This window comes from Calidris pugnax, unplaced genomic scaffold (genome assembly GCF_001431845.1).
Source record: "Calidris pugnax isolate Ruff unplaced genomic scaffold, ASM143184v1 scaffold26, whole genome shotgun sequence".
Lineage (NCBI taxonomy): Eukaryota > Metazoa > Chordata > Aves > Charadriiformes > Scolopacidae > Calidris > Calidris pugnax.
Window position 1 is genome coordinate 1,827,763 of NW_015090765.1, and position 14,366 is coordinate 1,842,128.

Sequence of the window (14,366 nt, forward strand, 5' to 3'; positions counted from 1 at the left end):
CACAAGTACCTTACTCTCTCAATAATGAGGTCTTCAGACTATGAAAAGTAAAGCAACCTGAGTATTTCACTAAGACCTAGAAAAGAGACTGCAAAGTTAACAGAAGAGCAGCTTATCACTGTTGTGTTGGAGCTATGCCTTAAGTATTTAAGAAGGTTACACCTGAAGATTAAAAAAAAAAAAATATATATATATATGGGTCATGCAGATTGCTAGATGAAGGAGAAGGATTGTGTTTCCTGCATAAAAATGAAATACTAAATTTCAAATTAATATAGAGCTCTGTAGAAAACATAGTTACCAGTAAATAAGAGCTTTATTTAAATAGTCGCAGTGTTTAAATCAAAAGTTAAGATTTCTTTTAATGAAAAAGAAACTAATTTGCTACAAAATAAAAGATTAACAAGCAAATAAAATGCTTTCACAATACCGTTGTTATTTTTGGACTAGTTAACTATTTTGGACTATTATTTTTTAAAATAGCAAGAACATACAGCATTTTTATCATACTAGTCCTATCATGCTAGACCTAAAGCCAACAAAGTTTCATTCAGTTCAGATTTTTGCCTCTCTTATTCTCCTTTCCCAAAAACAAAGTCAAAACACTACTAGCTACACAGAAACACAAACTCTTCAGGTGTTCCTTGAAAAAAACAAAGAAGGTCTAAATATAACCTACAGTAGTTATTCTAGGAAAGATACCCAAGATGCACACGTGATATGGTTGCAAGGACAATTCCTACAGTATCATAAAAGAATAGCATAGAGGTTTTCCTACAGTGCTGACAAAATCCTTCCCTATTTAGTTGACCTTTCTTTCCAATTATAGAACTTAACATTAACATTGAAACATGGTCACTGAACTTCAGTTATTCAGCTAAGAACCTAATTAAACTATTCCCATCTTAGAAATTGCAGAAAAATTATATTCTTATAACACAACTTAAGTGGCTGATGACATAGAATGGAGCACAGAGGTCTCTGGACAATATGTGACATGGTTTAGTGATGTGGATTTTTTGTTTTTGTCAGAGTTAAGCTGATGGTTGGAATAGATGATCTTAAAAGTCTCTTCCTACCTAGACAATTCTATATTATGCAGGAGGTTTGGGGAAAACACAGACCTCAGTAAGGTAAATCAAGCATTCTTTATCTCTGCTAAAGGTGTAATAATTTCAATACAAGAGCATATTTCTTTACAACCCACTCACTACATTCTACTATGGTGAAATAATAAGTCAGCCTTAACAACCTCCAGTGAATCCATGTAAATACATTCCTTTTAGTTTGCTCAGCAACGGAACAACAAGGATGTCTTAGTCTTATTAAAATCCTGGTGGTGCTTTTTTTCCCCTTGTTTTCTGGCACTGGATTTATGCATGGTGTCCTAAAAAACTCAGCATCTGAATCACCTTCACTGTAAAGAAACAAAATGATTTAAGCAATATCTAAACATAGTTTGTTTAGCTCATCAAATATCAGCGAATTGGCGAATTAAAGATTTTCCCTTTCCTATACCAGCAGGAGGATGTGTAGTCATTCCTCATGTTTACATATGCTTAGAAAAAACGTGAAACCACCACCACTAGCTTCTAATGAGGAAAACACTCCTGTGCTATCATCACTTGTTCTAATTCTGTGAGGCAAACAGAGGTCTAGTCACCAAGTCAGTCTGCAGACCTTTCCCTACTTAATAGAGAATCTGGTACAGCTGGAGAACCGGGAAAGGTCTCTGTCTGCATCGCACACTCTTCCCCACCTTGATCTTCATCACAGGTTTCTCTGTCCAAAGACCCCTGAGAAAACTGTAAAATACCTCTACAGCGTAGGGGAAGAGAGGTGGGAGGTATTTTTTTGGGGAGGTAGAGTGGGGAAGGGTTCCAACTTCTACGTTTGCCTATTTAAGTTTTGTTTACAGAGCAATACTGGCAAAAAACATTCTGGATTAAAAAAGCTCTGGTCTATGATCAAAACTGCTACGTATTGCTTTGGTTTTCAAAGTCCTATGACAAGCTCCTTTATCCCTTAGGCTTCCTTTACTGAAGTCACAGCCCAAGATTCCATCTTCAGTGCTGCTAGATTAGACAAAAGAGACTCTGTTTTGCCTGTACAGCTGTTTATTCCAGTGGCATTGGCTACTTGTAAACAACCAACAGAGACATCCTTATGCAATTTCCTGCTCTTCTCAAACCTCTCGCTGATTCCACCACCCAAACAGCTCACAGCAGAATCACGGACCTCCTGTTTGCAATGTGTCTGACACCTAGAGCTGCTGGGATTCAGTAAGTTAGGTTCAGTTTGCTCAGCAACAAAAGACTGTTATGATACAGGAGGCAGAGATGGTTTTGCTTAACCTAATGTTTTAACATTTTTATAATATAGTAGGTTTTCTTATCAAAAGCTTTCCTAATTATCACTATCTACTGCAGTACCAGGAAGTAGATTTATTGATTTTACCTTCTTTCCTATCTTTACAGGAAAAGTTTTTACGTTCTTCCCAGAATGTCTTTGGATACAGAAACAAACAAAAGCAGCTGGGCTGTATTGTGCTTGTTCTTTTAAAGACGTTTATTCCTTTTATGATCAGTGTCACAGCTATCCATACATCCAGGTTCTCTTTTACTCTATCAAGATTAGTTTTAATCTTATTCTCTTCTCTTCTCCCTTTGTCTTCCATTCTCTGCCAAAACTTTAGGATTTGCCTTTCACTTTGGCATGTCCTTTTCTAGTTGGTTCTCTATCATCATGCTTTAATGTGAGAAAAACACAGTAACTTGCAAAATTTTAAGTGTCATGAATTACATCATGCATAGTAAAGTCTAACATACACATGCAACTACATCATGCTGTTTTAACACTTGAAGTTTCCATATTCTTTTCACATGCTTTCTGATGATAGAATGTTTGCTAAGCACACAGAAACGCTGTTAACCCGATGTTAAAGCATACTATTAAAATAAAAATAGTCTCTCTCCATATCCAGAGAGATGCTAATCTACCCACATCAAGTCTCTCAGGATAGTGACAGAGGAAGGTTTAATTGTGCTCTCTGGAAAATCTTAAGTTGTTTTTGTTTTTTTTAAATGATATTAAGACACATTCTAAATTGTAAATTTAATTTATCAATTTTATAAATTATAAAACATGCTGCAGTGAACATTTCACAATAGGATTCTACCATCCAGATTCTTTTCATGTATAGATCATTTATAGATACATCAGTTTACAGTAGGAAAACTGTCCGAGTTACTCTCAGTTTTGAAAAACAAAGATTTCCTTCTCCGAGTTCAAAATAGGAGCACTCAACCATACTCTAATTATCCCAGGATTGGCATACTTGATACAAACTTCTAAGTTTAGATATTTCAGCAATGACAGAGTATGTTTGCTAACATATTCTAGGTAATGATAATAAATAAAACTAGGTAATGATAATAAATAAAAAATAGCAAAATAGCAATAAAAGTAAAAACAACCCTCCCTTAAAAATGTAAGAAAATACAAATATAAGTGGATAGTTAAGAATCATAAATCTCAGCTACTTCCAAGATTTAAGGCTGCAGTAACACTCAGATACATTAAATGTCTTATCTATTGAACAATAACAATTAAAGACTCCTGAGATGTACACAAGCAAATAGTCATGGGAACAACATGACCAAACAACATAACCATGCATTGAAATCCTACTTCTCACAGCTCGAGATTTTATACAGACAAAGTGAATACCACATAAGAAACATGGGCTTGTTTATTACTTCATATCTAGCTCTTTAGTTCTGCCTATTAATGTCCCACAGGTATTACGGTTTTAACAAGATTTCTTCATATTCCACATTAATACCAAACTAATTCTGTGGTTGAAGCAACATCTTACCTAACTAGGTTTTACAATATAACATTGCCTAGAAAAAAGTCATTAAGCAATCTAAGTGCATTGAGTGGCATCATTTTCAGTCACATGATGGATTAAAAATAGCCAGGGCAGCACAAGTGACTAGTAATTACTCTGAAATTTCCCAAAATACTCACTTCCACTGGATAATAATAATAAAAAAAAAAGCCAGTCCACTTTAATTCTTTCTGCTTTCACTTTTCCCCCCATTCTCAAATTAAAAAAAATAAAAAAAAAAAAATTAGCTAGTTACTTCATCCTAAAGTAAAGCCATGGTTTAAGCAGCCAAAGAACCAGAATTCAGCTAGCAGTGAGGCTTTCAGAATTTTCTACGTCATGAATTTCTCATTTCCAAAAATTAAATCACAAAACATCTTCAGAACACCTTTTCATGAACATTACTTTTTTCCTTTTAACATAGGAATCCTTGGTTTGATTAACTTACTAAAAATTGTCCTTGCAATTTCCAGAAGAGGCACCATAAAATTGCTATTACTGCTGAGGAATGTAGAAAAGGACCATAAAGATTCTCTTAAACCTAGTTTGGCTGTATAGAAATGTGGCAATCAAAAAGGACAATAGTAGTATGGCAGTAACTACCATCCCAAGGCTGCCAAGAACATGAATGTTTTTATGAGGTAGTTAGAACTTCATTAACCTCTTCATGTCTGAAACATGGATACTACATTAGTGCCACCCTGAATAAATTCAAAGACATGAAAATAAATAACATGGGAACACAAAGAACAGATTTAAAAAGGCCACTACATTTCCAGACCGTCTTTGAAAAAAATCTGAGACAAGCATGAACTGGAAGAGGCTGAAGGAGTAGCAATGAAATAGGAAAGACCAGACTGAAGGATAGTCAGTGTATGAGCAAAAATTTTGCAGTTAAAAAAGTATGTTATTGTCAAGCTTTTATTTTTCCTAGACTTCAGTGGTCAGGACAAAAAAAAACAACCAAAAACAAAAAACAACTAAAAGACAAATATGAGTGACTTTATCTTTGTTTATAACTTCTTGGGCTGTTTTGATGATAACCCTCTGATGATTCAAGGCTTGCACTTTCCCCATTTCAGAAACCCTCCTGGACTTAAAAAAAAAACCAACTGAAATACAACTCAGATCTTGGATGCAGAAAATGATGGGGGCTTTATTGCATATGCAAGTTTTCCTGTACAGAGAATTAAACCTAGAACTTCAAAAAGTTCATGGATGCTTTTGTCTCACTCTTATCCTGGCAGACAGCATTCTCACCAGCAAGTCTGGAATTTGATTTCCAGTAAGCATTTCCATCACTGGTCGTATCAAAAGCACAGTTCTGTATGCCTGTTAGTATTTAAAATTGGTTTGGGCTGCTTAACATAAATCTTTTGTTGCCGTAAGGAACACAATACCAGCATATAAGCAAAGGCATAGGGCATGAAAGGCACATATTTCCTGAGCAAGGAAGGGTATAGATTAATTCCATATGTAAAACTGTGGTAAATACTACAGTACCCAGCCTGTTATTACATCTATGAGCCTGGCACCGAGACCCTTCTAACTCAAGGCACCCCTGCATTCCAGGGATACACCCTACATTACTCACCAGCCAAAGAAAAAACCCCAATGAGCCCTCTTCCTTTAACATCACCATATAAAAGGATCCTCCACTGAAGAGCTGAGTGGCATGAATGAATTTGGATGCAACCCAAATGATCTGGAGTTTTTCTCTACCCATCTGGGCATCTCTGCTAGACATGCTTACATCTAACAGGTCCAATTAACAAGCCTGGTTTAAATCACAGGTGATAGGCAAATGGGTATGCATCTAACGTAACAGCTGGCACAACTCATTGCAAAGAAGTAACAGTATGAAAAGAGATCTACTTTCCGTGCCAACAGCAAACAGGAGACTCAAATTAGCATAAATGTGCACACATTTCAAAGTTCTGCAACCAAGCCCTCTAATCAAAATGCTGAGGAAACACACCTGGTCTCCGGAGGGATCTTCTCACAAAGGCAATGATGACAAACGAAGACAGTAGTTATTAATTTTTTTTATTAGTTTTCTCCATGTTAATTCAGTTCAACCAACAGATGAATTCCAAAGATTTAAAAGAAAAAATTTTAAAAAAACACACATTAAAATTGACATATAAATAAACAAAATGAGATTGGTTTTAGAAACTCCATTCTTTCTTAAGACTCTCATTAGGTAGGTAGTGCTTTGCCTTAATCTTTCACCCAGAATAGAGACTACCAGTTTCACAGGATTCCTTTACCACTGTAGGCCCCACACTCTGACAGGCTACTTACAGTCAGGTCCAAACACAAAATGCAAGAGTCAAAAGCCAGTAGCATTTCCTTATATATCACCCAAGCAACACAGGAGACAACTTGCTGGGAGATTTCAAAGGGCATTTTACCCACGTCAGGATAGTCTGTACACAAGTCCCTGCCCAGCCTGACTCATGCTGTGTCCACAGTGACATTGCCTGCATTCACCCTGTGACAGCCTTCCCCCTGCTGCATCCCCAGCCCTGGCAGCTGCTCCAGACTGGCAGCTGACATTTTAAACACTATGCAAGACCTCTGGCAGCTCCCTTTACTGCTGCCAAAGGTAAAGCTACATTAATTCATGCAAGAAAGAGCTTAGCAACCCTCGCAGTAGACAAGCCCTTCAAGCCCAAGAAAGCTGCAGATGTTCAGGGCACAGCCTATTGCAAAACGAGGACAAGGTTGAGCTTGGAAAACCACAGAGCCAGCAGCAGGTTTTAGACCAAGCCTCCCAACAGCTACGCACATACTACCTAAAAACTACTTTAGGGACATCTCCCTGCAGGACACTGAGCCCCTGCCATTGTGGGGACACAATGTTTGCTATGCAGACTGCACAAGCAGGAGCCTGCAGGGCTACAGGCACATGGCCCTCTCGTCACGGACAGGAGAGAGCCCTGGCACAGGGAATGACTGCTGACAAAAAGCAACTTCCCTTTCCCAAGCAATTCTAATGCAACTATAAAATAACCCAGCCCACTCCAATATTCCTTAAAACACAAAGTTCCTCCCACCACCTGTGAAAGAAAATTAAAGCAGAGAGAGTGGCGCCGAGCACTGTCACTTAGCAGCATTCACAACGAAATGGGAAGAGGGGTGACAGCCCCCCTCCTGCTTGCTGCCCCCACCCCAGCAGAGAAGGCTGGCAGTGCAGAGAGGACTAAGGCAGACCACACCACAGGGCAGCCCAGGGTGCAGATCCTGCTGCTGCAGGTACTGCCCTTGCCCTCACAGCCATGGACAGCACATTCAAAACACGTCTAGTGCTGGTGCTTCCTTCCCTCCCCTCAGCGAAGGGATGGGGTGAGGCCCAGGCAGCTGCCAGCTACAGCCTTACAGGGACACCTTACCAAAAAAAACATGAAGAAAACATGTCTCATCCAGGGGAAGGCCACCTAGGATGTTAAATCTGGGATAAAGGAATGTTTCCTATGTGCTAGGGCTTGCCGAGGATGGGAAACCACTTCCTGCTTCCCCAAAGAGCTGTAAGCAGTATAATTAGCACTTGCTGGTAATATTAAACGTCACTGGATTTAATCTGAAGGGTCACTGGGAACCCCTAATGCAAACCTGAACTATTTAACTCCCCGGGACCCAAGGGCAGCTATAAATACTCTGAGTGTCCATACTGAGAGCAGCCCCATGTGAAGGCACTCGTGCTATTTTTGCACATGACAGTCTTATTTAGTGCTGCCTTTTCACTCTTACAGTGTCCCTCACGCACGCTAAGTGTTAATTCAGTGTTTTCAAATACACTGGCTATGTCACTGTGAGCTTTTTTGGAACCTCTGAAATAACTGAACCACTTTGGTAACTGACATTACCATCACGGTATGCATTCAAGGCAACTCAGCTTTCTGCTTGCTTCCCCACATTGCTCTGTTGCTGTACATAGAGATGCCTGCCCCCCTTCCCACTGCCCCCCCACTTCAGAGGAGGGGGTTAGGTAACACACCAGCCCCAATTCCAGAAAGGCTGCATGCAGTACTCTCTACTAGCCCGCACATTTAAAAAAAGACAGCAGATTTCCAAGCTATTCCACACATTTTAGACAGAAGAATTACAGCCTGGCCACCAGCCTAAACCAGCAAACTCCGTGTGAGGTTTGCCTGGATCTCACAAACTCTACATGTTACCAGCCCACAGCTGTCTCCAAACTGTCACTGCACACAGTGGATGTTGGCCTGCTAGTGCAGGTGTTTGACTCCCAACGACATCAGGAAGGTTTTGACAAGTGCATCAAGAGCTCCAACGCCCTGGAACTGTGTTTTGTTTAGGTTACTAATGCTAGAGACTGCTCTGTAGTTCCAAGTACACAATACTGAAAACCTTAAATCAATCTGACAGAAGAATTTGGTGTTAATAAAGGAATCTATGGTCCTGCAAGATTCTCTGCAGGATTTCTATTTCTTTACAACTGTAATTTTTGCTTCAAACCCATTAGGGAATTCATACGAGATTAATGCTATCATGGAAAAGAAAACTAACTTCTCGAGCTAATATCTGAACACTCAGTGTCTTGAAATGAGAGTAAGAAGATAATCTTTAACAAAAATGTCAATGAATCTTGGCTGCTGATTTATAATTAATTAAAATAATCCCCTACTGGTTTTGATTAAAAAGGTCTTGGCGTGAATTAGTGTCAGAGGACAGAAAAGCACTTGCATGCTCATAAAGATTGTAGCAGAAAATATTATTTAAGAGCAGCAGAACACAACGTTTAGCAGTGAACTTTAAACCGAGATTTTTTTCTTAATCTCTTGAAGTTTAACTTTAGAGGGCTGCTTACCTACCTACTAGACCTACAAAACTATTTACTACAGTTTACAAGTGGAAGAATACTTTTTCCATAGTAAATCGCCAACTTAAAGCTTTAATTTCCGACACAATTCTCAACTCAAAGAAAATTATTTTTTTACTTATTTCCTATGCATACACTTCTTTAGACATGGAAGACTATAATCTCTATTTTTTAAAAAGATAGAGATCATAGAAAATTATTTAATGATTCCTTAATCTTTAAATTAAGTTTGATTCCAGCATTTAACACATTCAGTAAACAGTACAAAATGCTAAAATATAAAAACCCTTCTGCAGCAATAGTTACAGAAGAATTCAAAATAATCGGTGTTCCCTTTTTAAATATCTTAATTTGTGCTTTAGCCTTTTATTGGCGTGCTTCATATTTAGGAAGCTAAGATCAAAGAAATAAAAATCCAGCAAAAAGCACTTGCAAAGATGCAGAATACTATTAGTCCCTTCTTTACCTTGTATTAATCCTAATTGTTCTCCCTAATAATTCTCCCCTTATCCTATCTTCACTCCATCCATATCAGGGCAAATTTTACTCTTTTTTTTTTCCCCCCCCTTACTGCAAAGACTGGTTGGTGCAATCAGTAGTCTGCAGATTTTTAGAGAAATGCTTCCACAGTTCTTGTGCAATTCTGGAAAATTTACCTGAGGCTTAAACAGGAAAGTAACCAGCAGTGCAATGAACTGCTGGATTGTGATACCCTGAACTTTCACACGTCTCGTTCTTCTATCAGTAGCCACGGACTTGCCAAAGACTGAAAAGGGGAGAGGCCTTCAGCTGATTTTCCTTAAAGTGCTGACGGTGCAGAAGAGCTCTAAAAGAACGCTGCATCAGCAGCAGCTACATTTCTACTGCTGGCAAATACAGAATGGCTATATCATTTTAATATTCATTAGCAACTTGCCAAGGGTGGCCAACTTCAGGTTTGGAGGACTTTTGGAGGTTTGTTTTGGCTTTTTTTTTTGGTTTTGGGTTTTTTGTTTGGTTTGTTTTTTTAACAGAACAATACAGAAGAAAGCAAGCACTGAAATACTGGCTCTGCAAATAAGACCACCAACCTCTGAAACAGGAAATGGATCTCCCACCAGCAGCGTAACTGATAAATCAAAACTGAAGTATTTCAGAGAAGACATCCCAAATCAATGGTATTAATCTACATAATCCTCTTTACATAGGCTATTTCAAACAAATAGGATAATATTACTTTGGGAAAGAAAACATCAGTTTGTATTCTGACGTTTACCTATCTTCTTAAGGTGTTGGACCTCTAGAGTTCTTAACATACAACCATGCATACAAAAGAGCTACATGGCAGCCCTCCCTCCATTTAGTTTTAAAAACTTTTTTCTGCTATTCATCAAATCTTGGATCCGGGTGTTGGGACAGGAGTGTGTGAAATCTTACAGAGAAGGCGAAATGATTAAAACAAACTTTAACAGGCTGTGGAGGGGTGGAGGTAACTCATTCCCACAGGCTAATTTAAAAGTTCATCATCTCTTATAATGAAAGCTTATTAACTCCAGCATACCAATGTTGCACAACTACAATGCATACATTAGTGATAAGTACTGTATTGACTAAAACTAGCCAAGTGTCATTGACTAAAAATTTACATGCTTCAGCACTAGTGAGACCCTTTAATGCATCTCTCAACAATAGTTTGACAATCGATAGCTTAAGAAATTTACCCGTAACTGCAAATCCAGCACAAGTTTTAGTGTGAGATACCAATTTTTCTTCTTCACACTAATAACAAGTTAAACCTGTGGTATGTTAAATCAGTCTTTACATAAGGCTAGGATTCCCTTCAAGAAACTTGAATTTTGAATATTCTGCTTTAAGAAGTCTCACATGAAGAGATTAAATACCCTAGCATCTACAAATTACAAAAGCTCCTGGAAATTTAATTATTAACTAGAGATTATTACTCCATTAAAGACATTTCATGCACACAGGCTACACTAGATGTTTGCAGAGTTTTAAAGGTTGGCAGAACAATCTAACAAGCATTTCTTTAAAAATCAAACTCCTGATTCTTATCTAGTAGGCACTTATGGTAGCTACCTCTTTATCCCAATAGAGGAATACATTTTAATTAAAGTCATTGAGTCCCATAGCTTTGCCCCTCGTTAAGCACATATGGCAGCAAAAAAAAAAAAAACCCCTATTAGAACATAACACTTTAGAAAGTCAAAAGAACTTTCAAAAGTAATGTCTCTGAAAGCTTTTTGTTCCTGATTTCTGGATTCCTTATGAAACGGATGAAGAATTCCCCAAGTTCCAGAGATTGCAGAGGGTATGTATATCCCAACAAAATGAACAAAAACTCAACAAAGGAAGACCAGGCTCATCAGTCACATACCTCTGCTGGGGGCTCCCAGCCAGTGCTTCGAAGACTGTATATCACCTTCTGTTGCAAGCTTATGTCTCTGTTACGGCTCTTCAACTCAACTCCTTGCTCGCTAATCTCAGGGATCTTTGGACAACAGAAGGTCACCAGGCAGCTGTGCTTCTTCAAGTATCTACAAACGTTGATAACATTTCTCATTTCTTCTGCAACTATACCTTTTCTCACACTGAGATGTTTACAAAAGTCCCCCTCAAAAAAATCCAAACCAAATCTCAAATCTTTTAATCAACACCACAGCTGATAAGCATTAATTAAAAACCCCTCTTTTCTAAAAGATGTGAGTTTATTAATTCCATACTGTCTTTCCTATAATAAAAAATCCCAACTATTCTATATACTTTTACCTGTTTTAGAAGAGTAGCTCTACACTACCTTGTACTTAACGTGAAGCAAGGGACTCCCACATTCCTGCCTTGATGCTTGATTTCACTATATTAGAGCTCAAATGGGGAGTGGCTTTCAGGTGCAACATATTTTTAAACTAGAGAGCAAGAGCTTCTGTCTCAGAGAACCTCCTGACCCTTGCTAGATAAATAACTTGATTTTATTAAGTTATGTAATGAAAAACAGGTCAGAAACACATTTTAAAACTATTTCAAGTTAAGTTTTCAACATGAGGACTTCTTTGCTTAGTTCAAGGAGCAGAACTGAAAAAAAAAAACCTCAAAAAGGAAACTTAGCACCCACCATAGCACACTTGAAAGACGAAAATAAAACTACTGATGTTGTTATTCACAGAAATGACTGCTTGGAAACCTTTTTTCAAGTGTTAAAATACTATACTAAAAATAATTACTATTAACATATCCTGATTCCAAAACATGCTAATCTCACCTTTGAGAAAGCAGAATGACAGAAAGTAACCTGAGACATACACACTACATACTTCAAACGTGAGAAGGTAAAAGAGATCACTTAATTTTAACAAATCTTCACAATAGATTTCCAATAACCTTCAGTACAATGGGCTTCAAAATTTACCCCTGATCAGAAAGTTTCTTGGACACAAAATCAAAAAGTATCCTCAATTCTGCACTTTTCCACAAGAGGACACTAAAATAATGAGAAAAATAGTTGTACAAAAAATGTATGACTACGTCGTACCATTCTTCTTCATTAGCTAAGCAGAATGTTTTTCACTTAAAAACTATTTGCCAGCCGAGTAGACATTAATGGGTAATTACTTTTCTTCTAGTGTGCTTTTTACTCATTCTAGTGATTAGTATTTGGCTTTTAGTGTGCCTCAGGTGACATGAAAAAGAGATATATTTAAGTTTGTTGCAGACAAATATCAACAATTAAGTGATGCTGTAAGGATCATCTCGTATTTCATTTGAAAACACACTATTAACCCTAAATTTAGAGAAGCGAGCATGTGCTTAGCTTCGCTTTAAAGAACAACTTTTGGGCACCATGAAGCGTACCTGTGCTTTGGTGGGATCACAGAATCACAGAATTATCTAGGCTGGAAGAGACCCTCGGGATCATCGAGTCCAGCCATCCACCCTACCCTAAAGTACCCCCCTACACCGTATCCCCCAACACCACATCTAAACGGTTCTTAAACACAGCCAGGGATGGTGACTCAACCACCTCCTTGGGCAGCCTATTCCAATGCCCTACAACTCTCTCTGTGAAGAATTGTTTCCTAATGTCCAGTCTAAACCTACCCTGGCGCAACTTGACCCCACTACCCCTTGTCCTATCATCTGTAACTTGGGAGAAGAGACTGACCCCTGCCTCTCTACACCCTCCTTTCAGGGAGTTGTAGAGAGCCATAAGGTCTCCCCTTAGTCTCCTCTTCCCCAGACTGAACACCCCCAGCTCCCTCAGCCTTTCCTCATAAGACTTACTCTCCAGACCCCTCACAAGCTTCGTTGCCTTTCTCTGGACCCGCTCCAGCACCTCAATGTCTTTCTTTTGGTGGGGGGCCCAAAACTGGACACAATACTCAAGGTGGGGTCTCACCATCCTTACCCTTCCACTCCTGCTGGTCTCCTAACCCCACAGCCACACACCAGCAAGTTATATATAGACGTGAGGGGGAAAAGAACGAGTAAAACAAAGTAAAACTGCACAAGGCATCCCTTGGCTCTGGCAAGAGCCCCCCGTAGAGGGGTGAGGAGAAGCAGACCCCCATGGCGCAGGGGGTTGGCTCCAGTTACCTCAGGGCAGAGCCCCGCTCTCATGAGGGGGGAAGGCCACCACCTCCACGGGAGACCCTGACAGGCTGTCTCCCACAGCTGTAGGCCGCTAATTAACCACTTATTACTCTCTCCCGCACAAGCTGGGAGCCCTAAGGAGGTGACGCCCCGCACCGCCATGGCCTGGGTGCAGCGCCAAGCGGCTGTGGCAGCACCATTCCCCCCCCGCCCCACGGAGGGCGATTGCTCTCAAAGCAGGGTAACGTGAGAGAGGGACAGCGACAACCAAGCGCCATTTACGGCCACAGGCGGGAGAACAGGGGCTTATTACACGCTGCGACACCCACACCGCTCCTTGCACTCGACAACTGCGCACCTCAGCCGGGCCAGCCCGGGGGAGGACGGCGGCAAGAAGCTCCCCGGCCGGTGGTGTTCTCGCGAGAGCGGCGTCGGCCATTTTCCCCACTGATTGGCGGCGGTGGAGGGGGCGGGTGCTGCCCTCGCCGGCTGGGGCGGCGGCGGAGGAGGATGAGCCGCGGGCGTCCCCCCGCCTCCTGCTGCTGACGACGACGCTCAGCTCAGCCTGCTGCGGGCCCAGCGCCGCGCCACCGGCCATGGTGCCCAGCGAAGAGAACCAGCTCGTCCCCAAAGAGGTGAGGCGGGGCGGCGGGGAAGCGTCGGGCCGGCCGCCGCAGGGAGGGGAGGTGGTGGCGGCGGCCCCTGTGGCGTGCAGGAGGCCCGCGGTGCCGGGGCCGGCGGAGGAGGCCCGGCCCGGCCTGGCTCGGCTTTCGCTGTCTCGGTGCGAGGCCCTGCGGGAGGGAGGGCCCGTCTTTGTGAGGGGGACGGGCAGCTCTTGGTCCGTGGGGGGGCTTGAGCCGGGCGTTATGGTGCTGTGCGGGGGAAAGGGGGGCTTTTCCGTGTCGGGGGGAGGAGGCTGGGGCCGAGTCTGGGCTGCGCAAGGCCCCAGAGGCGGCCGGGGAGTTGCACCTGTCCGTGTCGCGGCATGCGGGGAGGCCGGCCTGCGTGGCGGCGGGGCCGGGTCGGGCCGGCGGCGCCTGCGCT

At 41.1% G+C, this 14,366-nt stretch overlaps 1 protein-coding gene across 1 annotated transcript in view; it reads left to right on the forward strand.

Moving 5' to 3' along the window:
- The first annotated feature begins 13,819 nt into the window (after positions 1-13,819).
- The window catches only part of USP47 (ubiquitin specific peptidase 47), a 60,796-nt gene continuing 60,249 nt past the window's right edge, over positions 13,820-14,366 (forward strand). The window contains exon 1 of the mRNA XM_014966595.1: positions 13,820-13,957. Coding sequence (XP_014822081.1) covers positions 13,919-13,957 — 39 coding nt within the window. The 5' untranslated portion in view covers positions 13,820-13,918. The remainder of the gene's footprint in view (positions 13,958-14,366) is intronic.